This window comes from Puntigrus tetrazona, unplaced genomic scaffold (genome assembly GCF_018831695.1).
Source record: "Puntigrus tetrazona isolate hp1 unplaced genomic scaffold, ASM1883169v1 S000000520, whole genome shotgun sequence".
In the NCBI taxonomy this organism is placed as follows: domain Eukaryota; kingdom Metazoa; phylum Chordata; class Actinopteri; order Cypriniformes; family Cyprinidae; genus Puntigrus; species Puntigrus tetrazona.
In genome coordinates this window covers 106,753-128,658 of record NW_025048156.1, presented here as the reverse complement: position 1 = coordinate 128,658, position 21,906 = coordinate 106,753, and the positions used below count along the sequence as shown (strand labels likewise).

Here is a 21,906-nt window from a genome sequence, read left to right as displayed (position 1 = left end):
TCAATATTTTTATGAGAATTGAGCTTTTAAGGGGAGGGACAAGCCGTATTGGCTGGGTTCTGACTGTGTGGTGGTGCGGTCGAGAAATTGCATAAGGAAATGAAATCACGTGGGCAAATGTTGCACAGTAGAGACATTTCTGTAAATGTAAAAACTGAAACTGGGGCTTTAAGCTGGCAGTGGGATTTCTGGCAGTAATTAAATGCACGTGCCATGATCAAGAGATTTACAAATAAGCTGAGATCATGAAGAATTAGAGTACGAGTGTTAGGAAAGTGCTAATTAGGGGGTGTCACGATATACCGGTATCGACGATGAACATATTCAAAATCAAAAATGTCAACATTATGTTTATTTAAAATACTGCTTTTGGCGATAACCATGACATTTGAACTCCTATGATAAGACGACGAGTAAATTATCCAACGCCATGCCTGGTTGATCTCCCAGGTGGCTGTACTACGCCGTAACGCTTAAACCTGCTGTCAAACAAGAATCATGTCCGAGCAGGAGAGAGTTAGCTCGCCAGTTTGGGAGCTTTTCAGATTCAGAGAAAACAGCTCCTTAGGCCAGAGGTTCTCAATTGTCTCTCTTAGTTAACACACCTGATTTTGATAATCGGCTCATAAGAAGTGAGATCCATGCATTAACTATTCCGATTGACATGAGAACACAGAAACAGAAAATACTGAGAGATTTAGCAAGAACTGATCAAAAGCAATGAAAGAATTCCCATGGAAGCCTATTTATAAACATAAGATAAAAAAATAACCTTTCTCAATTCTAACTTTTTCTCATATCTCACAAAAAGTCAGAGATTTAAAAAGTCATTTCTTTATTTATTCTGTGGTGGAAACAGGCTTCCATATAATTCACATGCTTGTGCTTAAAATAAGTTAAGATTGAAACTAATAACTCAACTTATGATCCTATTAAAGAAAATTTTAAGAGACTGCTTTTAGATAAAAGACATTTGTAGTATTTTTTCCTCTCTCACTTCTTACATACGAAATGTTTAAAATACCCGTTGCTGGGTTTTGAAGATCCACTCTGATCTTTAACCACTAAACCACAGCATCCTTGACTGTAAAAAAATTAGTTCATTCAAACATAAAAATCGTGAACGTATGTACTAACCGTCCGAGATGAGTTTGTGTCTTCATTGAAACATTTATAGAAGTTTATCTTTACATTTCCTGCTCACCAATGACTCCTGCGGTGAATGGGTGCCGTCAGAGGAAACATTATGGATTATGAAATCAGCATTTAGGCCAGAATGATGGATTTATTTCCAAAACACAAGATGTTTACTGATGGACCTTTAGTTATCAGCTCTCATTCTGACGGCACCCATTCACTGCAGAGAATCCATTGGTGAGCAAATGATGCAATGCTACATCTCTCCAAATCTGTTCCGATGAAGAAACCTTTATGCAAGTTGAAAGTGCACAATCCAACCCAGGCTCATTAGAAACACATTGCTCTACCTACATTGCTGCAAAAAAACTCCATGAAATGAACACTAGAGGGAGTAAGGCTCCTACAACTGATATTTCTTTTTTACACAAAATATGATTTAGAATTACTTGAAGAATATTATGTTGTGATTTGAAACCAAGTTTAACATGCTGTGACATTTGAAAACAGCTATGTTTAACGTTAGTGTCACATATCAGGGTCATATGCATGGGTTTTCTAGCTCACACGATACAAAACAGCTAAAATCCACATAAGGACAGCATGTCTGCATTTAAAAAAAAATCATCACTTTTGCATCTGTTAACACTATCAGGTGTCAGGTTTGGTGTAGAGGATATTTTTAACACGATAGAACATTAACTTTTAGTGACACTTCTTCTGAAATGTTTGAATTATGAACCAGAAGCAACGTAATACAAACACAGCAATGTGCGTCTATGTCAACTTGACAAACTCGTGTTTTAGTGCCACTCACTGGACGTTTCACTTTGCCGCTCGTGCAGTAAGGCACGTAATAACTGCAGTGATTGCTGCAGAAATGCATTTAGAGGCACGTATTTCCAATGAGCCTGGGTTGTTTTTTTAAACTGCATTTTATTAATATATGGCATCTGCTGTGACGTTTCAGGGTGCATTCTGGTTCGAATGTCAGATATCCGGTGGAGGTCCATCAGTCGCTGTCAGACTCGTAATCCGACGTCTCTAAAGAGTCTCGGTCCACCACGTACTGTGTGACGTCAGGTAACCCGGAGATCACACAGCAGCTCACGGCGCTGCGGGAAACACTCATGCTGCAAGCTTCATACCTTTGCAAAAAAAAGGTGGATAAAGTGGCATTTTTTTTACACGGGTAAAATGGACGTTCAGTATCAATCAGAAACCTGGGTTGAATAAATTCAATTTATCAACAACGTTTTGCACAATTTTACCATTCATCCATCTTCCGGTCGTAACACTCCACATCCCGGCAGGTGCCGACTCCATTAAACCCCCCGACGACAACCAGCTGATCGTCCACCACCTGCAGTTTAGCCAATCAAATAACTATATGAATCACGGACAGTATGTACCAGTGACGAGCTTCGAAAACAGCGATTTCAGCACAATTCGCATTAGATGTGTTGTTCTCACCTCAATGCCGAAGTTACTGCGCGAGTTTATCATAGACCGTATATCATGCCAGGTGTCATTAAGAGGGTTGTAGGCCTCGGCACTTCGCAAACGAGCGGCACCATCAAAACCACCAACCTTGAAATATAAATGTGCATTTATGGTACATTTTAAATGCACCCATGCATGTATTTTTGAGTGTCCTTTTTTGTACAGTCAATAATTGTGGCACATATATTTTGTATTTTCATATTTTGGTTATTATGACTAAACTATACTAAACCTAATTGAATTAAACTAACCAAAACTATGGTAGAACTATTACTTTAAATCAAATGTTAACTCAAGTAAAATATATACATTTATTTCAGGTTGCATTTTAATTAAGTTTAAGTTGCCACCTTTAAACGCCATGTTTTGTTTATATGTATAATTTTTATCAGGGTTATCATAAATTAAAGTAAAACTAATGAAACCTGAAACTGAAATCATAAAAGAAATGTTTAAACTATTTAAACATTAACTGAAATAAAATTAAATAATAAAGATAAAAAATGTCATCAAATTTCATTAACATTTTAATTTATTTAGTCATCCTTGAACAACATATTCTGTATATGTTAATATAACTTTAATCCCATAACAAAAACAATACTTGAAACAAAATAAACATTAACTAATATATATATATATATATATATATATATATATATATATATATATATATATATATATATAAATTTTTATTTCAGCTAACTGTGAAGGCAACATTTTTAAGTAGAAGTAAAAAGCAACTAAAACTATTTTTTAAAAAAACTTAAAAAACATACAATCATAAAATGAAAACAGAAAATATAAGAATTAAAAATACATTTAAATTAAAATAAATATAAAAATTATAATAGTGACTGATAAAAATAGCAGTGGTACTTACAGCATAAATGAGATTTCCATAAGTGATGACCCCAACACCGCTGCGGCGGCTTCTCATGGGAGCGATGAGGCTCCACTGGTTCGTTTGAGGGTCAAAGCTCTCAGCCGACATGAGACACTCGACCCCAGTAAAACCACCGCAGATATAAACCTGGCAGACACACATTACACACTGACAGTGTCCCACATGTTTCCTGCAGTACTTGTAAACAGTAGAGCGTGGAGAGTCATGTGTAAATGAGCTCACCTTGCCCTGCAGTGCTGTGGCGCTGGCATCGCTCCTCCGTTCATTCATGGATGCCATCATTGTCCACTGGTTGGCGTTCGCATCGTAGCGTTCCGCTGTTTTTAGCCGTCCAAATCCATTAAAACCTCCGATGGCATAAATGAGGCCGTCCAGGACAGCAACGCTAACATAACATCGACGTTCATACATGGGAGCCACCTGTTGTGTAACGCACATATTAACAAATCATTCGACTGGTTATTTATACTGAATTTATTTATTTATCACCTTGAGTGTGATCAAAGCAAAGGAAGTTGCAAAGTCGTTAACAGCATTATTGAGCAATACTCTCTAGTTAGGAAGCTTGCCAGGTTTTAAAATGCAAAATGCAGTTTTGATAGCAAAAAAGCCATGTATTTACTACAAATTAAAGTTTATTTTAGTATTGAGACACTATTAGAGTCTCAGTTTTATGACTTATAATTATTATCAACTATTGCATTCGTTTTTATTTTACAGTTTAAGTTGTTGTTGTTGTTTTTTTTTTAACTACATTTAGTCTAATTTTATTTAAATTACTGTTTTCACCCACTAGTTTAATTTAAAATTTAATCTAATTTTAAATGTGTACATTTTTTTTTTCATGCTCTCTCAGAAATAAAGGTACAAAAGCCCCTACAAAAGTCTCTATTTCTGAGAGTATGGAGTACCTTAGAGTACCTTTACATACCATTTAAATACCATATAAATATATTAACCAAGTGTATACATCAACATACAAAAATGTTACCATCTGAAGCCCATTCCATTCATTTTTGGCTGTGTGTCAAATCTGAGTGAGTTGCCAACCTAAACAACTTTTTTGGTGTTAAAACGCACCATTATGCCCAGCTAGAATGCTGTCTACATAGGCAACTTACTAGGTTTCGGAAAACTGTTTAACCCAAATATACCAATTATAGTCATAACAATAATAAAATCAAACTAATACTTGTACAAGCAACAGTGTTTACCTCCTGCCAGGTTTGAGTGATGGGATTGAATTTCCTCACGCTGCTGAAATAATTCTCGCTGTCAAAGCCGCCAAGACAGTAGACGAACCCATCCAGGACCGCTGTGCCAAGATAGGCTCTGGGAAGCTCATCCTTTGGAGTCACACTGACCCAACAGTCCGCCTTTGCATCATATGCCTCGATCTCATTGGTGGGATTGCTTATGCTCCACCCTCCGATGGCCAATAGGATCTCATAGGGCAAACGTGGGCGTGTCAGTTTATTTGCAAGTTCTGAGCTGGCAGTTTCTTCCATGTGGAGGTCAAAAATGACCTTCATTGCATTGATTACGATTTCCGAGCATGCTTCGCTCTCCAGCACCAATGCATTGTTTCTGACGTCAGTCATGAAATAGTCTGGTGACATCAAGCCCATTCGAACCTAGAGCAAAGTGAAGGAAGAGTTCAAACCAAATGCGGTCTTCATATTCTCTAATTATGGGAAAGAACTACAGGAACAAACATCAAATGGACAAGGTCTACCGTTTTTTTTTATTTGTTGTATACCTCAGCCATTGCAATTGATTTATTATAAAGTATCTTTGTCTTACCTTTGAAAGAAGCACATCAATGTGTTTTCTCCTGTTTTCAGGTGCATGACCAATCCAGCGAATGATGGCCTCAAAAACCACCTCCTCCTGTTTGACGTTCAGCTCATCCTGAGCAATCATCTCCGTTAGATGTCCCAGTGGGAGCTCCATGAACTCCTCGGATACTTGCGTCACCTCCTCAAAGTGGTGCAGGATATAAAGCCTTGTTTTCTGAAGGAACGCGGAGCAGGTGGGGAAACACTCTGCTAACATGCAGGTGCCAATGCAGTTCTCCAGGCTTAAGTTAGCCTCCAGGAACTGGCAGCAGTCATCTATTAGACCTGAGATTAAAAACTGATCAGCCGCCGCTAATAGCTCTGGCACGCTCTCTTCAGTAATGAGGACTGGTCTTGCGTATGCGTATTGAATAATAAGAGACATGGTGTCCGAGGACATTCCTGCAACATTGTAGGATTGTTCCTCCTTGTTGGTCCACTGGCTGGAGAAAAGCGTCCTGTGGAGCCGAATTTAAAAATGAAACACTTTTCTAAAAATGATGCTCATATATAAAGCATTGTGAAGTGTTTGTCCTCACCTAAAATAAGGGCTGCAGCCACAAAGGATGATCTTGTGCACTTTAAAATGTGTGTCCTGAACCTTGATGAGGACGTCGGTGTGCTCGCCCTGTAAGCGAACTTCATCAAACACGTTAAAAGCTGTGTCACTTATTTTGTTCTCCATCTCCTCTAGCTCAAAATCACAGCAATCTGCTCAGACTGATCAAACTCTGACTGAAGTAGTCTGATGTTTATTTAGTGAACTCTGTGGAGAGCCGGTGCACGAAGAATCTTTATGATGTCATACTTTAGAATGTGTTGCTCAACATTCTAAATTAGAATCTTTTTCAAATTCTCTAGCTTTGAACATAAAGGTACATGAAAAGTAAACTAAATCAATGAATGATGAACAATACAATATTGTTACAGGTCAAGGGTTGAATGTGCCGTTATTCTGAATTTCACACACACACACACACACACAAAATAAATAAGAGAACTTTGGAAGCTTAACAAGCAATGTTTTTTACACATCATTTTTTATTGCTGTATTGATTTTTAATATAATGCAATTTTACATTCTTAAAAGAACTATTACATTTTTTTATTTACCCCACGTAGCCTGAGATGGATGATACACTATCTTACACTACTTGTATTATAGGCTTATATACGGGTAGCCTTCATGCATAAACAATCGCCAATGTGTTTTTGGCACAGCACTGGCAAGTGAGAGCATTATTAATTTTAAACACGTTTTGGAACATTTGCACAAAATCGAGGATGATAAGACTTTTATGATTGGTGTTGTTTGACAGCAAACGTCGCTTAAATATAGCTTCATTGTATTGAATCCAGAATATTCCTTCCGAGTTCCTCTCCTTTCACTGATCACGTGACACTGTCACAGGTAAAGGTGTTTTTGGACTTGAAGAGGCGCTGCAGCCGCCCATCGGTGTGTAACATCAAAGTACCGCGAGAGCGTTTGACAGCAGTTGGCTCCGTGTGCTCGTTATAATCGCTCTCGCGGTACTTTGACGTTAAACGCCGATGGCTGGATGAACGCCGCTACAAGTCGGAACACACCTTACTTCAAAAATAAACACTAAACAATTCGGGTACGTAAATCTGTTTGTGGATGGGCTCAGTTTGAGAACAGATCGGCTTAATGGTGCAATCCAGAGACAGGATAGATTTATCAACTAAATTAAGTTTGTGTTTGATGTTCTTAATCGATGAGAAAGAGGTGTCCGCCAACACATTTTGTGTATTGCATTTCTCCTCTCAGTTTTCGGTGAAAGTTCACCTTTTTGAGATCAAAATAGGTCACGGGATTCGCGTAGACCTGACGATAAAAGCTGTGTTCTAATTGAAGCTGCGCTGCATCCACCGATCGTTGTGACTTCAAAGTACCGCGAGAGCATATAAACGAGCATATGGAATTATCAGCTGTCGAACGCTCTCGCGGTACTTTGATGTCACACACCGATCGCTGGATGCAGCGCCGCCTCAAGTTCAACACCCCTGAGGTGTTTTTTTTGTACACAACAGAGCTAAACATAAAAGGTGACAAAAGAAGTTGTTGTTTCAAGAAATGTAGCGGGTTTTTTTCTCTAACGCCATCCATAAAGGGTAATATTTTACTGTGTAACGTCCCACTGCACTTTCACTCAGAAGAATGCATTACATTGATGCTATGACACCATTATTTAACGATTCACAACATCGTTCTGATCAAATAAATACATACTTGATAACCGTAAGTGATTTCTAAACCTTAAAAAAAATGTTGTCCAAACTTTTGACTAAGTAAAAATGTACAAATTTTAAAATGAAATATTTTATAAATCAAAAGGTTGAAAATGACCTTTTAAAAGTACTTTTTTTTATCGGGGGTTGGGGACCTTAAACATGAATTTTTGACCCTTGTGTGGTTATATATTTCAAGATCAGATGATTGTGTGCCTCTAAATATTTTATCTGAAAACATGTGGTTTTAATGCCATAATGTGTCATTTTTACAAGAAAATATCTTGTTTTAACAAGAACAGGTTTTAACAAGGAAAGATCTCTTTATTACGACATAATTGAGGGGAAAAATATATTATGTGTGTGTAATTTATTGGTAAAGGGATTTCTCTTGATCAGGGAAACTCAGCTGCTCACAAAATCAAGGTTGTATTGAGGAATTTGATTGTCTAATTCAGGGTTTTTTTTTGTCAACTCCTATTAGCACTGCATACAAAATGAGTCTCCAACAGAAGAAAGAAGAAAAGGAGGATGTTCAGACACATAAAGCAGTATCTCCAGAACCCAGCCATGTGTCTGTGAAAAGTGACGAGTCCATCAGGATTATTCCCCCTTTTTTCAGTGGTGAAGCATCCACCTCTGACCCCGAGTGAGTGTAAACATGTTTTAACTGCTCCTAGTGAAACTTTTAATGAGATGCTTTCAAGATATTGAACATTGAGACTTTGTTTAATGTTTTTATTTGAATATTTGTATGCAGACGTTGACTTATAAACACATTTTTGTTTCCTTCATAATAATAGCACACCTGCAAGTCGGAAGAGGGCAAAAACAGAAAAGGAGATAGATCCCTCTGCAAGGTTGTTTTATTATAATTTTTTATATTTGAGATGTATTTCTGTGACTGACTTCCATCTGTCTTAAATGTCTTTTAAAGTAATAAAATATCAGATAAAAAAAGGCAATTCTATCAAGTGTTGTGAAAGAGGTGAGTCATGACAGAGTTTGGATGGGCTTTTCTGGAAACTACTCTGTAGCGGAGAACAAAGTAATTATAGGCCTAACTGACTGGGCCAGAAAATAAAAAACATAACATGGATGCAAGCACACAGTCAGGCAACTAAAGCTGAAGCTGTGTGCTTACTAAAAGACAGGGTCAGGAATAAAACAAACAATAACAGAAGTGGCAAAATCTTGTCAATAATGACCAACAATAAATTCACAAGTACCAAGATGTTGATAATAAGAGGCTAACACTGTTTCTCTTATCCTCTCTAGATATGTAAGTAGATGCACAACTGGTTGAAACTCGTTATTTAAAATTTCAGCAGAGTTCATATTGTTTAGCATTAGACAAGCTTTAAAACAAGGACCAGAGACTAACAGATTTATGAAGTATAAATGAATTGTTTTTCTGTTTGCTTTACTGTTTCCACAGAGTGAAAAGGCCCAATGTGGCCAGATCAGTGACACCCTGTCTGACTCGCACTACAGATTTTTACTTTCTGCCTGATGAAGGTCTGACAGTTAAAGACCGACACAAAAGCAGCATGAAGAAAAAATATGAGAGCTTACTCGAGGGAATCAAACTAAAAAAGAATCAAACCCTCCTGAACAGCATCTACACACAGCTCTACATGATAGAGGGAGAGAGTGAAGGAGTGAATGAAGAACACAAGGTTTTACAGATGGAGAAAATGGCCACAACACAAGACACTCCAATCTATTGCAATGACCTCTTTAAACAACAACCAGAATATGAGAAAAAAGACAAAATTAAGACTGTTCTTACTAAAGGCATTGCTGGAATCGGAAAAACCGTCTCTGTGCAGAAGTTCATTCTGGACTGGAGCGAGGGAAAAGCCAATCAAGATGTAGATTTCATGTTTGTTCTTCCATTTCGAGAGCTGAACTTGATTAAAAATCAGAAGTACAGTCTTCACAGACTTCTGCTGGACTTTCATCCTGAATTTCAAGGTCTGGACTTAAAGATTTATGAGGAGTGTAAAGTAGTGTTCATCTTGGATGGTCTGGATGAAAGCAAAATCACATTGAGTTTTACAGATGATCTTATAGTTTGTGATGTGAATGAGTCTTCATCAGTGGATGTGTTGATGTCAAACCTCATCAGAGGAGATCTGCTTCCCTCTGCTCTCATCTGGATCACCTCCAGACCAGCAGCAGCCAATCAGATCCCCTCAAAATACATCAACCGTGTGACAGAAATTCAGGGATTCAGTGATCCTCAGAAGGAGGAATATTTCAGGAAGAAAATCAGTGATGAGCATCAAGCCAGCAGAATCATCTCACACATTAAAAGATCAAGAAGCCTCTATATCATGTGTCACATCCCCGTCTTCTGCTGGATCTCAGCCACTGTGCTTCAAAATCTCCTGAAACAAGATCAGAGTGCAGAAATCCCTCAAACTCTGACTGAAATGTACATTCACTTCCTGCTGACTCAGATACACACAAAGAGTCAGAAGTATGACAAGAAAAATCCAGAGAAACCTCAGAGGTCCAGTAGAGATGTGATTGTGAAACTTGCTGAACTGGCTTTCAAACAGCTGATGAAGGGTAATTTGATGTTCTATGAAGAGGACCTGATTGAGAGCGGCATAGAAGTGACTGATGCCTCAGTGTATTCTGGGATTTGCACTGAGATCTTTAAGGAGGAATCTGTGGTTCATCAGAGAAACGTTTACTGCTTTATACATCTGAGCTTTCAAGAGTTTCTAGCTGCTTTATATCTGTTTTACTTCCATGTAGTCAAGAATGAGGAATTGGTGACTTTGTTTCTATATGAAGGATTGCAGGGGAATATTTATGGAAGCTTTCTGTATGAGCAAACAGTTGATAAATCCATACAGAGTAAAAACGGACACCTGAATCTTTTCCTGAGGTTTCTGCTGGGCGTCTCATTGGAGTCTAATCAGAGACTCTTACAGGATCTAATGACACACACAGTGAACTGCTCAGAGACCATTAAGAGAATCACACAGTACATTAAAGACAAACTCAAGGGTGATGAAGGTCTCTCAGCTGACAGATGCATCAATCTGTTCCTCTGTCTGCTGGAAATGAAAGATCAGACTCTGTACAGAGAGATTCAGGAGTTTGTGAAATCAGAGAATCACTCAGTAAATCGATTCTCTCCGTCTCAATGCTCAACAATTGCCTACATGCTTCAGATATCAGATGAGGTTTTGGATGAGTTTGATCTGAAGAAATACAACACATCAGATGAAGGTAGAAGGAGACTGATGCCAGCTGTTGTGAACTGCAGAAAAGCCTTGTAAGTAATAATTTATTCATAAAGATAAATAAAAAAAGTGATGTAACATTTTCGCTTCACACTTGCACAATGCAGTGGGGAAATGAGCAGGAATCAGTTTCGACAGCCTTGAACACGAAGACCTGGGGGATGCTGATCTCCTAAAGCACCACAGGGTCCTTAAATCTGCAACACGCAGATGAGGCCCTGGAGAAGGTGCAGAAGGTCCTTGCCTGGAACTCGCAAGCAAAAGTTGCTCTCTGGAGCTTAACCTTGCTGCTGATGTATGTATGTCTTCTGTTACTCTGGGGTAGAGACTCAGAACGTGCTGCATCTTTTTCATGCAAGGCAGCAACAGACTCTGAATGAAGTCTGAACATAGATGATATTTTTCCTCGCATGCTGGAGGCTCAGAATGTGGCCGTATCTGTTGCTGCCTCAAAGCTAGAGACTCAGGACTTGGTAGTTGTAATTGTCTCTTCTCTCATGGGACTCAGACTTAGTACGGTTGTACGGTGTCAGACTAAGAACAGTTGGTCTGTTTCTACCTACTACCATGCAGGACAGAGACTCTGAATGGTGGTATTCTGTTAACGTACTTCCGTTGCAGTACTCAGACTCAGAACAGAGGTTTTTCTGTTGTTGTCTCATCCATGTGGGGCTCAAACTCCGAATGAGGAGTGTTTTTCAGAAGGGTACCTTTATCTCTTCCTGATCTCTCACTGAGAATACTTATTTCTCTGAATAAGTACAGTCGTGGCCAAAATTGTTGGCACCCCTAAAATTTTTCTGGTGGTCACAGGCCAAAACGTTTAGGAATCGGTCTGTAGGTTGGTCAAGGGTAGAAACTGCATTTTAACCAATGAGAAGTCTTGTTGTTCTCAGGCTTTTTTTTTTGTTTTTTTTTAAAACACACACCAATGGTTGTATTGCTCCCTATAAAAGGTATCTGACCATTGTTCTGGCATCTTTTTCTGATGGCATTGGACAGTTTGTTTACGTTAGTCCACCAAGATCCAATCAAAATGTAGCAAACCTTTACCCACTATAGTGGTCAGAAAGAGGCCCCGCTATAAACTAGGCACTGGAATGTGCTGTCCACTACAATGTACATTATGTGGAAAATGTTTTGTTTTTTACTTAAATCACAAACACATTGCATTACACCAAATACACAAAATAATGTTCTTTTTTAGAAACATCATCAGAAACAAATCAGAAATTCTTTGAAGAGGACAAAACTTTTTAATGCCAAAAGAGAGAAAAATCTTTCAGACTGTCCACAGTTCTGTTTTATTCATCAAAATCATAACAAAATAACTAAATTGGATAAACAAGTAAACAACTAAACAGGATAACAATGCCATCACACATACCCATGTAAAGTTAATGGCGTAGTAATTGAATAGTATCTTCTTTTTGTTTTTTTGTCCTAATTCTTTCTTACGGTTCACTGCACTATGACTCTGATGCTCTGTCTTAACAAAAAAATCCATTCAGTTAGTGATAAGCCATATTTCTTCCTTTTGTCATAGACTTGCTGACTGTAATCTCACTCCTCAGTACTGTAAAAGTTTGTCTTTATCTCTACAATCATCAAACTCACTGAGAGAGCTGGACCTGAGTAACAATGACCTGCAGGATTCAGGAGTGAAGCTGCTCTCCGATGGACTGAAGAGTTCACTCTGTCAACTCAATATACTCAGGTAGGAAAAACAGATAAAGATTCAATTGGTTATGATGTTAAAGGTCTCTGTTTTGGCCCTGTTTTGCTTCTGATCTCCTTGTATCAGCGGAAGCCAGTGTATTTGATGACTTCGGTTTTTATTTGCTCCATCTGGTTTTTATAAATAAACAATGCCAACTAACCTCCATCTGGTTCTCTGGTAATTTAACCCCAACTTCAGCATTGTTATTGCCAGTTTAACTATTGAGCTATATTTTATTTTGTGTTCTAGACTGTCTGACTGTAATCTCACTGCTCAGTGCTGTGAAAGTTTGTCTTTATGTCTGCAATCCTCAAACTCCTCACTAAGAGAGCTGGATCTAAGTCATAATAACCTGCAGGATTCAGGAGTGAAGCTTCTCTCAGATGGACTGAAGAGTTCACACTGTCAACTCAACATACTGAGGTAAGAAAAACATATTAAGGTTCATTGGTTATAAAATAAAAGAGGTGTTCTGCTTTTCTCCTGATCTGGCCAGAGGAGAACTGGCCCCCAGCTGAGCCTGATATTTCCCAAGATTATTTTTCTTTATTCTATCACAGATGGGGTTTTGGTTCCTTGCTGCTGTTGCCTCTGGCTTGCTAAATTGGGGACACTTAATTTCTAGTGATTATTGTTGATTTGATTACTGATGCAATTTGTATTGTTAAAGGTTCTATATATTATTGTAATTGATTGATTGATTTGATTTAAATGTGAAGGTTGTAAAGAGTGGGCATTAACAAATTGAGATCAGTTCTGCTCCATCAACACTGTGACACTGTATTGGGGACTGCACTACTGATTGCTGGGTCACAGTTGCAATGAAATAAATGTTATACAATGAAATAAATGTTATATATGAAATGAGACTATATCATTAATATAATTATGCTTGCTGCAAGTATGATCCTAATTGCATTATTTAAATCAAAGTATTGCGTTTACATGAGTTAAAGTTACAGTTTAATCACAATACTGCCAAAATCTCATTAGTATTAGGAAGGTCCATGTAAACGCACTCCTTGAATAATTTGTTGATTGTATGTGTTTGTAGATTATCTGGCTGTATGGTGACGGAAGAAGGCTGTTGTTTTCTGGCTTCAGCTTTAAGTTCAAACCCCTCACACCTGAGAGAGCTGGATCTCAGCTACAATCACCCAGGACCATCATTAGTCAAGCTGCTCTCTGATCCAAACTACAGACTGGAAAAACTCAAGTATGTTATACACTAACCGTCATCTTGTCACGTGTGTGCTGTATAGTCATTAAAAACTCATTTACTCACTCATAGTCATGAAATTATGTATACAGAGAAAGAAAAATTAGCATGCGTCTTGAACTCTGTGAAAGATGAGGATTTTGATTTAGCTCATTGAATGCATGTGACTCATAACAGCTGTTTTTATAGTGTGGATCATGGAGGAGAGATCAGAATTACAACAGGATTACAGAAATGTATGTCACACACACACACAAACCGTGGCTTACAAAGGGTGGGGGAATAAATCAGTTTACTCCAATCAGAATATTGCATTCCCTCTGAAAAAGCTTGATTTTAGGAGGAAAAAATTTAACTTTAACTTGGCAGAGGTTCAAACTTGTGAAATTCTCTTCTCTTCTTTTGTCAAGTTGTTGGGGGTGCTGCTGGCTGTTAATAACATTCTAGTTGACATTCACTCATGTTCATATCGTGTTAGCAAAGGCATACATTTATGGTTTGTTGTCTTCCAAATTAAATATTTAAACAGAATGATAATAAAACTCCAAGAAGCTGTGTTTTACAGCTACCACACCCCACACACACACACACACACACACACACACACACTAGTATATATGATCTATGGAGACTCTCCATAACCATGATTGTTTTTTATACTGTACAAACTGTATTTTATATCCCCTTAATTTCACCACTCTACCTCTCACAGAAACCTATTGGCTACATGTGAATTTTATTTTTGATGACCACAATATACTTAAAGACTGAAGAGCTGCTTAATAGAGACACTAACATAGGTTTTTATGTTATATAATGTAAAGTTGCTAGCTTTAAAGCAATCCATTGTGTAAAAAATGATATCATATAGACCTTTATAAGCCAAGAAACAAGTGTGTAGCCATATTTAGAATTCTGATTTTTGTGGTAGCTCTATACCATTGCTGTTGAATAGTAATTAGCTGGTGAAGTGGATTCACTGGAAATACAAAAAGAAGACAGAATACATTGAATGTAATGTATAGCGCTACATAAGGTCTATAAATGAACACCATTTACTGTACTTCTGAGTGAAGCTTTACTGTCAGCATATCAATGCGTTTAATTATGGCTTGGTTTTGATTATAAATGTTATAATTTATTTTCTTGTGTTTAGATGCGTGCGATCTCACACTGGATTTAGACACAGCGAACACCTTCCTAACTCTGTCTGAGGGGAACAGAAAGGTAACGTGTATGAGAGAGAAGCAGTCGTATCATCATTACCCAAACAGATTTGAGTGTCATCAGATTCTGTGTAAAGAGAGTTTGTCTGGACGCTGTTACTGGGAGGCTGAATGGAGCGGGGAGGACGTTTATGTGTCCGTGACATACAAAGGAATCGGAAGGGAAGGATGGAGTGAACACTGTTTGTTTGGGCACAACAAAAAGTCCTGGGGTCTGAAATGTTTTAAAGAAGGTTTCGCTGTCTCTCACGATAATAAGCACAGAGTAATATCTGCTCCTTCGTGTCGTTCTAACAGAGTAGGAGTGTATCTGAACTGGTCAGTTGGCGTTCTGTCCTTCTACAGCGTCTCTGACACACACACACTCACACACTTACACACGTTCAACACCACGTTCACTGAACCCCTCTGTGCTGGATTTGGGTTTTATAATATTAATACTTCAGTGTCTCTGTGTGAGACCAAACACATAACGGTGAGCAACAAGACACTCAGCTGAGTAAAGAAACGCTCACGTTATCTTTCTTAGCTGTAAACTCTTTCTCTTTTATACTTTTTAGTTGTGTGTGTGTGTGTGTGTGTATATACTGCAGAAACGCATACATTGGCTTTGATCTAAATTAGAAACACCACAGACTTGCATTGTGTTTTTCTAAAGATTTGAATGCAGCTCAACAGGAGTTTTGTTTTTCTGAGCACCACCTGGAGGAAGGTTTTAATCTCTCACATGAAAAAACTCATAGCAACTGCTTGCTCTGTTACTATGGTAACTAGGGGTCAATGCCCCTCCTAAAGTCATTTGACTTGGGGGTATACCTGAAGGGAAAACATTCCCTGAGTTAAGGGATTTATTTAAGAGTGTTGCAACAAACATCTTAACTGTCACCCTTACCAAAATTATAAGCGTTTCGCAGTAGTTCCTGGTAACATGGCAGGGTGTGCAGCGGTTGCTATAGTTACCACATCCCACAATTAACGTGTATATCTACGACAATAAACAGAACATAACAAAATGCAAACCTAACAAGCTGTAACACAATCAAAAAAACAAGCACAGACTGTTTCTGTGTTGCTTTCAGTTTCTAAAGTGAAAGCTCCCCGGCTGACCAATGACAGAACATTTACCAAATGCAAAAATTAACCCATGTTTTGCCAACACACAGGTGGATGCACAAGAAGATAATGCATTACTAAAATCCAAACAATGAAGACATGCATTGTTTATACTGTTATTTAATTAATTGTAATAATACATGTTTAAGTTGATATTAATTCGCCTAATAAAACACTGTTTAAGATTACTTAAGGGAGCTGTTTTGATCCCTTTCATTTATCAAGGGGAAATGGTTACTAAGGACTTTGTAGAGAAACGTAAGAGAACACTTAAGCAATTAAGAGAAGTTAAGGCTGTCACTTAAGCATTTTCCTTAAGTAAACTCTTTTTTTCTTGGAACCCATGTCTCATTAAGGGTTTACACACTTAATTGCAAATGTTAACTGTTTTACAATCAAAGTCAATCTGGCTGTTCAATACAGCTGAAGATATAGATCACACTTGTGTTAGATTTCGTCTTTGTTTGATGAACTCTTATGCTTGAATATATTTAACGATCGGCTTGTGTCTTAAGCTCAACATTATTTATAGGCTGATATTTTTATCTCAGATAATGGCTTTTCACCTGTTGCTTAAATCTTGTGTCATTTACCAGAAAACAGTTTAATCAACTATTATAATGATATATACATTTTATTAGTATTAGTGTTATTAGTACATGCATATAATAATTCAACAGTTATTGTAATCAATAATCGGTAAAAGTCTGTTTTCGTTTATTTTTCTGAATCAATATCACTCAAACACTATTAGAGCAATAATATGTAAAATATGTACGAAGCATTTTAAAGTCTAGCAGTTTTACAGTTTCAATAAAAACTAAAGCAAAGTAAAGTTGTGGGATTTTTTTTTCCTATTTTCTTATGAATCAGTAGAGTGGTTTTGCTATTATTCCTCAAAAATCCAAATAGAATATAAAATCATTATTAAATTAAAATTAAATCAACGATGAACAGTATAATATTATTGCGCGCACACACATAAATAAATGAAATAAAAGAGAGCTTTGGAAGCTTAATGAGCGATATGTTTTTCAGTTATTATCTTTTGGCGATTTGATTTAAAGTCATTTAATTTAATTTTACATGATTAAAATAATTATTAGCTTATTTTATTATAGGGTAACTTTATATATGCCTAGCTCACATGCATGAACAATCACCAATGTTTTTTTTGTTTTTGCACCGGCAACTGAGAGCGTTATTTTAAAACACGTTTTGTAACGCGATACGAGATTTGTGTTAATCGACAAACCCGCTTAGCTGACTTGTGTTCATTTCAGAATACTCCTTTAACACACGTTTCCTGGATCTGTATTTTGACCTATTGCGTTTCTGTCTAAAGTGAAACTGAAAGTATGCTGTGAAGAACAACACGGGCACCAGGTAAGAACAGCTGTTTGTGAATTATAGTCTGATGAGTTTGATAGTTTATTAATAGTTTGTTTTTCTCCCCGGTCGTCCATAAAGGACAGTATATTACTGAGCTGTTCAAGATTCTTGAAATGTTCTTTTTTTCACCGGAAGCTGTACGCAGTGTAATCGCGCGCGGTTGAGTCGGTGCTCGGTGCGTTAAAATAGGTACAATCAACAAATCATATTTTGTATCTCCTAAGTTTTGTGTTGGCGTTGTTGTTTTGTATTAATCCCGTTTCTGGGAGCGTCTACTCCTACACTCAATGCATATGTTTTTGTTGATACCTTTAAAGGTCTGATGAGTCACACACATCCGGCAGACAAATAAAAAATAAACATTAATGCTATGTTTTGAATAGTCTCACTGAGTGGCATGCAGGCTTTCAGAACAGCGCTGCACGAGCTCGGCGTGCTTGTTTTTCCCGCTTCAATTCGATCACTTTAGTAATGATTTTCCAGCCCACTGGAAAGGCAGTTTAAAGGTTGAATTTGAGATATTTCATTTTATTTCTGCGAATTAATAATCAAAATATTATAGGCTACTGAGGACGTAAAAACAAACACCAAACGGTCGAAGGGTGTGACAGCTACGATCATTACAAGCACCAACAGCGAGAAACCGTTTAGCACTGCATCTCATGTCCATGATGAGAAGAGGAAGGGTGGCTGTCGATGACTGAATTTAATGAATATCGCACAAGTGGCATGCAGGCTTTCAGAACAGCGCTGCACGAGCTCGCCGTGTACTATCTGCTTGTTTTTTCCACTTCAATTCGATCACATTAGTAATGCTTTCTAGCCCACTGGAAAGGCAGTTTAAAGGTTGAATTTGAGATATTTCATTTTATTTCTGCGAATTAATAATCAAAAATATTATAGGCTACTGAGGATTTAATTATTCATAACACAACATGCTTATTTATCATCACGTGTGACCATAATAGCCTACAATCATAAAGTATTGGCAAGATTTATTATACCAAAGCATACTTACAGAACGTTAATTATTTAAAAAAAAAGATACAGGAATCAAAAGAGGAACTAATAAAATGTTACAATTAAACTTATAACCCTAACAAATTATAATAATATGAATAGTAATAATAATAATAAACACATGTTAACAAATGTAACAATGTTTTATCCATCTCTGATGGCTAAACTCATGGTCACAAGCAATATGTTGTTTCTTCAACATAAGAAGTCTTATGACTTTACATTTCGTATATCTTTACATATCTTGTGGCCACAACAAAACTGAAGACGTCACTTTAAAATCACTTTTCGTTCTTCTGTCTGTCATGAACCTGGCGATTCATGGTGACCCCCTGAGCCACGTGCTCGCACCAGAAATCTACTGTGTTAAATAACTCAAATAATTTAAAATGTACACAATTCAAATGGTTTTGTCATAACATTAGCTCCGTACAAAAGAGCGAGGTTCTCCTGGAAGGAGTCCTTCGTCAGGCAGTTGTTGTGAACTGCTGTTTTAAAACAAAAGACGAGGCATTTTGAAGCAGCGCTTACAACAGCGTTAACATCCACCCGCACAAAATGCAAATGCTTGTAATGTTTTCCCTGGTCTTAGGGCTTTGTTCATGTGTGTATTCAAAGCTCTGTTTTGGGGATTAAAATCTCTTCAGATCTGGCAACCACAAGCATGAACGCAAGTGAAGACTCATTAGCAATGCAAGATAATGCAAATGACAACATGATTTAACTACTTCACAGGAAATGGCACGCCAGACAGTATCGCGATGATTTATATTCAATTAATCAAGAAAGGTGTATAGAGTTATAGAGATTAAAATGCAAAAATAATTACCAATTAGTATCTGATTTTGCTATGATAAATAATATTAGTACATCTCTCGTTTTTGCACAGACTGATCTCATGAACATGATACGCATCTACCCCACAAATCTAATCGTGCCACACACGTAGCATAAACAATATCTCTACCACAAGATTTTGTATTCATTTGGCATACACATATTTATACACAAATTCATGAGAACAGGTAACCTACACTGATCCATGAAATGTTCTCACCTTTACCCCTTAGTCTAACCTTACCCATTAAGAATAAATCAATATAAACCCGCATGTGTAAAATACTTATATTTCTGTGTTCTGAGAGTTTTTCTTGCTTTTGACTGGTGAATATTAATTAAAAGCTTTATTTCATTATATCTTTTAATGGTGTATGACATGAGAATTCAAGAAGATTTCATTATGATTTTCATTGTTCTTTATGCTAAATTTTTTTTAGTCTTTTCCTAGAGCGCTGCCTGTAAAATGAGTCTGTATGAGGAGAAAGAAGAGGAGGGTATCGACACTGTATCTCCTGAACCCAGCTGTGTGTCTATAAAGAGTGATGCATCCATGGGAATCCCTCCACTTCTCAGTGATGGTACAGTGACCTCTGAACCTGAGTGAGTACAAACTCAATTTAATTGCTCTAGTGAAACATGATCAGGATTTTTCACATTACTTTTGACTTGAATCCAAAAACCCAAGAGCTGACCAAGCAGGACCAAGCAGGTCCAAAACTTCTATGTCCTGCATGTACTGTAACACGAGAGTACTGTCTTTATTGAGCCAAAAAAGCTCAAGTTACTCTTCTCAAACAAAGCTGTTTGCATCAAATTCAAGGTACTTTCCTACAAGACAACTGGTGCTGCACCAATATAACTGAACACACCTTTTCTGGTCTCAATTCAAACAGCTTAGTCTTTAGACATTTTCAAAAAACATCTAAAGACACTTTTTTTTTTTTTTTGCAAGCAACTGACCAACTAATATTAGCATTTACCTATTCTATTCTATTTATATAAGCTAAAATAGTTTACTGTGCTAGACTAACTGAGATTTGTCACAGCACTTGTTTACTTATTTTTGGTCTCTTATTGGTCTATTTGCTTCTACTGTTCTCCTAATTGTATACAGCTTTGGAAAAAAACGTGTGCTAAATGATTAAATGTAAATGTGTGCCTCGAACACGAGTCAGGTTCAGTATTTTTCCAAATGGACCTAATAAGCCCATCATTTTTTTAAACTATCCTGAATACATACTTGTGTGTTTGTGAGAGAGCATTTTTAAGAAACATGCATAGAAAAAGAACAAGTGTTTGCAACCTCTCAAACTGAAATTTATCTCATAAATAACTAATAAATTGGTAAATAATGTGCAGACAACAGTAGCAAATCCATGATTTATTAGGTTCTATAATTTTTTAGCAAACTACCACATACATTTTTCAATTTCACTGGTCACAATTGAAAGCTGAACTTGGAAATAAGTAAGCAGCAGTTAAAAAACTAAAGATTCACGAATTGGCCCAACAGAGGTATCCAATAGAGGTTTCCTCCATGTTCTGATTTTTCGTGATTTAAGTTAAATTCTAATCTGACTGCATTTTATTTTGATCTTGAATAAAGGTTAAAATGCCAATTGATTGTTTGTTCATTTGTAATTATTATTTTGACATTTGATTATTTAGTTTTGCTTTTTAATCATATTGAATCTCATTAATCTTAATAAATGCAAAAAGTGAGTAAACGAAAGAGAACTCTAAATTAATATAAAAAATTGGTGTGACCACCCATTGCGTTCAAAACAGCAGCAATTCTTCTAGGTACACTTGTAGTTTTTGAAGGAACTCGGCTGGTAGGTTGTTCCAAACATCTTGGAGAACAAGCTGCAGATCTTCTGTGGATATAGGTTTTCTCACAACCTTCTGTCTCTTCATGTAGTCCCAGACACACTCGATGATGTTGAGATCAGGGCTCTGTGGGGACCATGCCGTCGCTTCCAGTACATCTTGTTTTTCTTTTATGCTGAAGATAATTCTTAATGACTTCGGCTGTACGTTTGGGGTCATTGTACTGCTGCAGAATAAATTTGGGGCCAATCACACGCCTCCATGATAACACCGCATGATGGATAAGTATCTGCCTGTATTTCTCAGCATTGAGAACACCATTAATCCTGAACAAATCTCCAACTGCATTTGCAGAAGGAACCTCCACCATGCTTCAGTGTTGCCTGTAGACACTAATTATTGTATCGCTCTCCAGCCATTTGACGAACAAACTGCCTTCTGCTACAGACAAATATTTAAAATTTTGACTCATCAGTCCAGAGCACACTTTTCGTGCACACTTGAGTTGCTTGGCCTTGTTTCCATGTCGGAGGTATGGCTTTTTGGCTGCAACTCTTCCATGAAGACCACATCCGCCAGATTTCTCCGGACAGTTGATGGGTATACCCGTGTTCCTCTGGTTACTGCCAGTTCTGAGCTGATGGCATT

The 21,906-nt window shown here is 37.3% G+C and overlaps 3 protein-coding genes across 5 annotated transcripts in view; 2 read left to right on the top strand and 1 right to left on the bottom strand.

The window, feature by feature from the left end:
* Positions 1–2,119: 2,119 nt before the first annotated feature.
* LOC122334398 (NACHT, LRR and PYD domains-containing protein 3-like) lies at positions 2,120–17,011 on the top strand. Of its 3 annotated transcripts, none has more exons than XM_043232285.1 (9): positions 2,120–2,220; positions 8,120–8,284; positions 8,439–8,495; positions 9,074–10,930; positions 12,445–12,615; positions 12,868–13,041; positions 13,673–13,834; positions 14,027–14,073; positions 14,994–17,011. In XM_043232285.1, the coding sequence occupies exons 2-9, from the start codon at positions 8,133–8,135 to the stop codon at positions 15,560–15,562; spliced, it is 3,189 nt and encodes a 1,062-aa protein (XP_043088220.1). In that variant the 5' UTR covers positions 2,120–2,220; positions 8,120–8,132; the 3' UTR covers positions 15,563–17,011. The 3 variants fall into 3 exon arrangements, with proteins under 3 accessions (XP_043088220.1, XP_043088219.1, XP_043088221.1); XM_043232284.1 differs by lacking the exon at positions 2,120–2,220 and adding an exon at positions 5,443–5,579; XM_043232286.1 differs by lacking the exon at positions 2,120–2,220 and adding an exon at positions 6,915–7,004.
* klhl10a (kelch-like family member 10a) lies at positions 2,150–6,070 on the bottom strand. The gene is made up of 7 exons (XM_043232267.1): positions 5,925–6,070; positions 5,351–5,858; positions 4,762–5,181; positions 3,524–3,967; positions 2,611–2,727; positions 2,409–2,500; positions 2,150–2,285 (listed from the first exon to the last, which is right to left on the bottom strand). The coding sequence occupies exons 1-7, from the start codon at positions 6,068–6,070 to the stop codon at positions 2,150–2,152; spliced, it is 1,863 nt and encodes a 620-aa protein (XP_043088202.1).
* A 504-nt stretch (positions 17,012–17,515) lies between the features above and the next one.
* The window catches only part of LOC122334396 (NACHT, LRR and PYD domains-containing protein 3-like), a 31,653-nt gene continuing 27,262 nt past the window's right edge, over positions 17,516–21,906 (top strand). Inside the window, exons 1-2 of the mRNA XM_043232283.1 lie at positions 17,516–17,562; positions 19,866–20,028. Of these exons, the coding sequence (XP_043088218.1) occupies positions 19,892–20,028 (137 nt within the window). The 5' untranslated portion in view covers positions 17,516–17,562; positions 19,866–19,891. The remainder of the gene's footprint in view (positions 17,563–19,865; positions 20,029–21,906) is intronic.

Coding starts and splice junctions, on each gene's coding strand:
- klhl10a (XM_043232267.1), bottom strand. CDS start 6,070: ATGGAGAACAAAATAAGTGACACAGCTTTTAACGTGTTTGATGAAGTT. Junction 5,182..5,350: donor TTGATGTGCTTCTTTCAAAG/GTAAGACAAAGA, acceptor ACTTTGCTCTAG/GTTCGAATGGGCTTGATGTC. Junction 2,286..2,408: donor GACCGGAAGATGGATGAATG/GTAAAATTGTGC, acceptor TTTTTTGCAAAG/GTATGAAGCTTGCAGCATGA.
- LOC122334398 (XM_043232285.1), top strand. CDS start 8,133: ATGAGTCTCCAACAGAAGAAAGAAGAAAAGGAGGATGTTCAGACACAT. Junction 12,616..12,867: donor TGTCAACTCAATATACTCAG/GTAGGAAAAACA, acceptor TTTGTGTTCTAG/ACTGTCTGACTGTAATCTCA. Junction 14,074..14,993: donor TACAACAGGATTACAGAAAT/GTATGTCACACA, acceptor TCTTGTGTTTAG/ATGCGTGCGATCTCACACTG.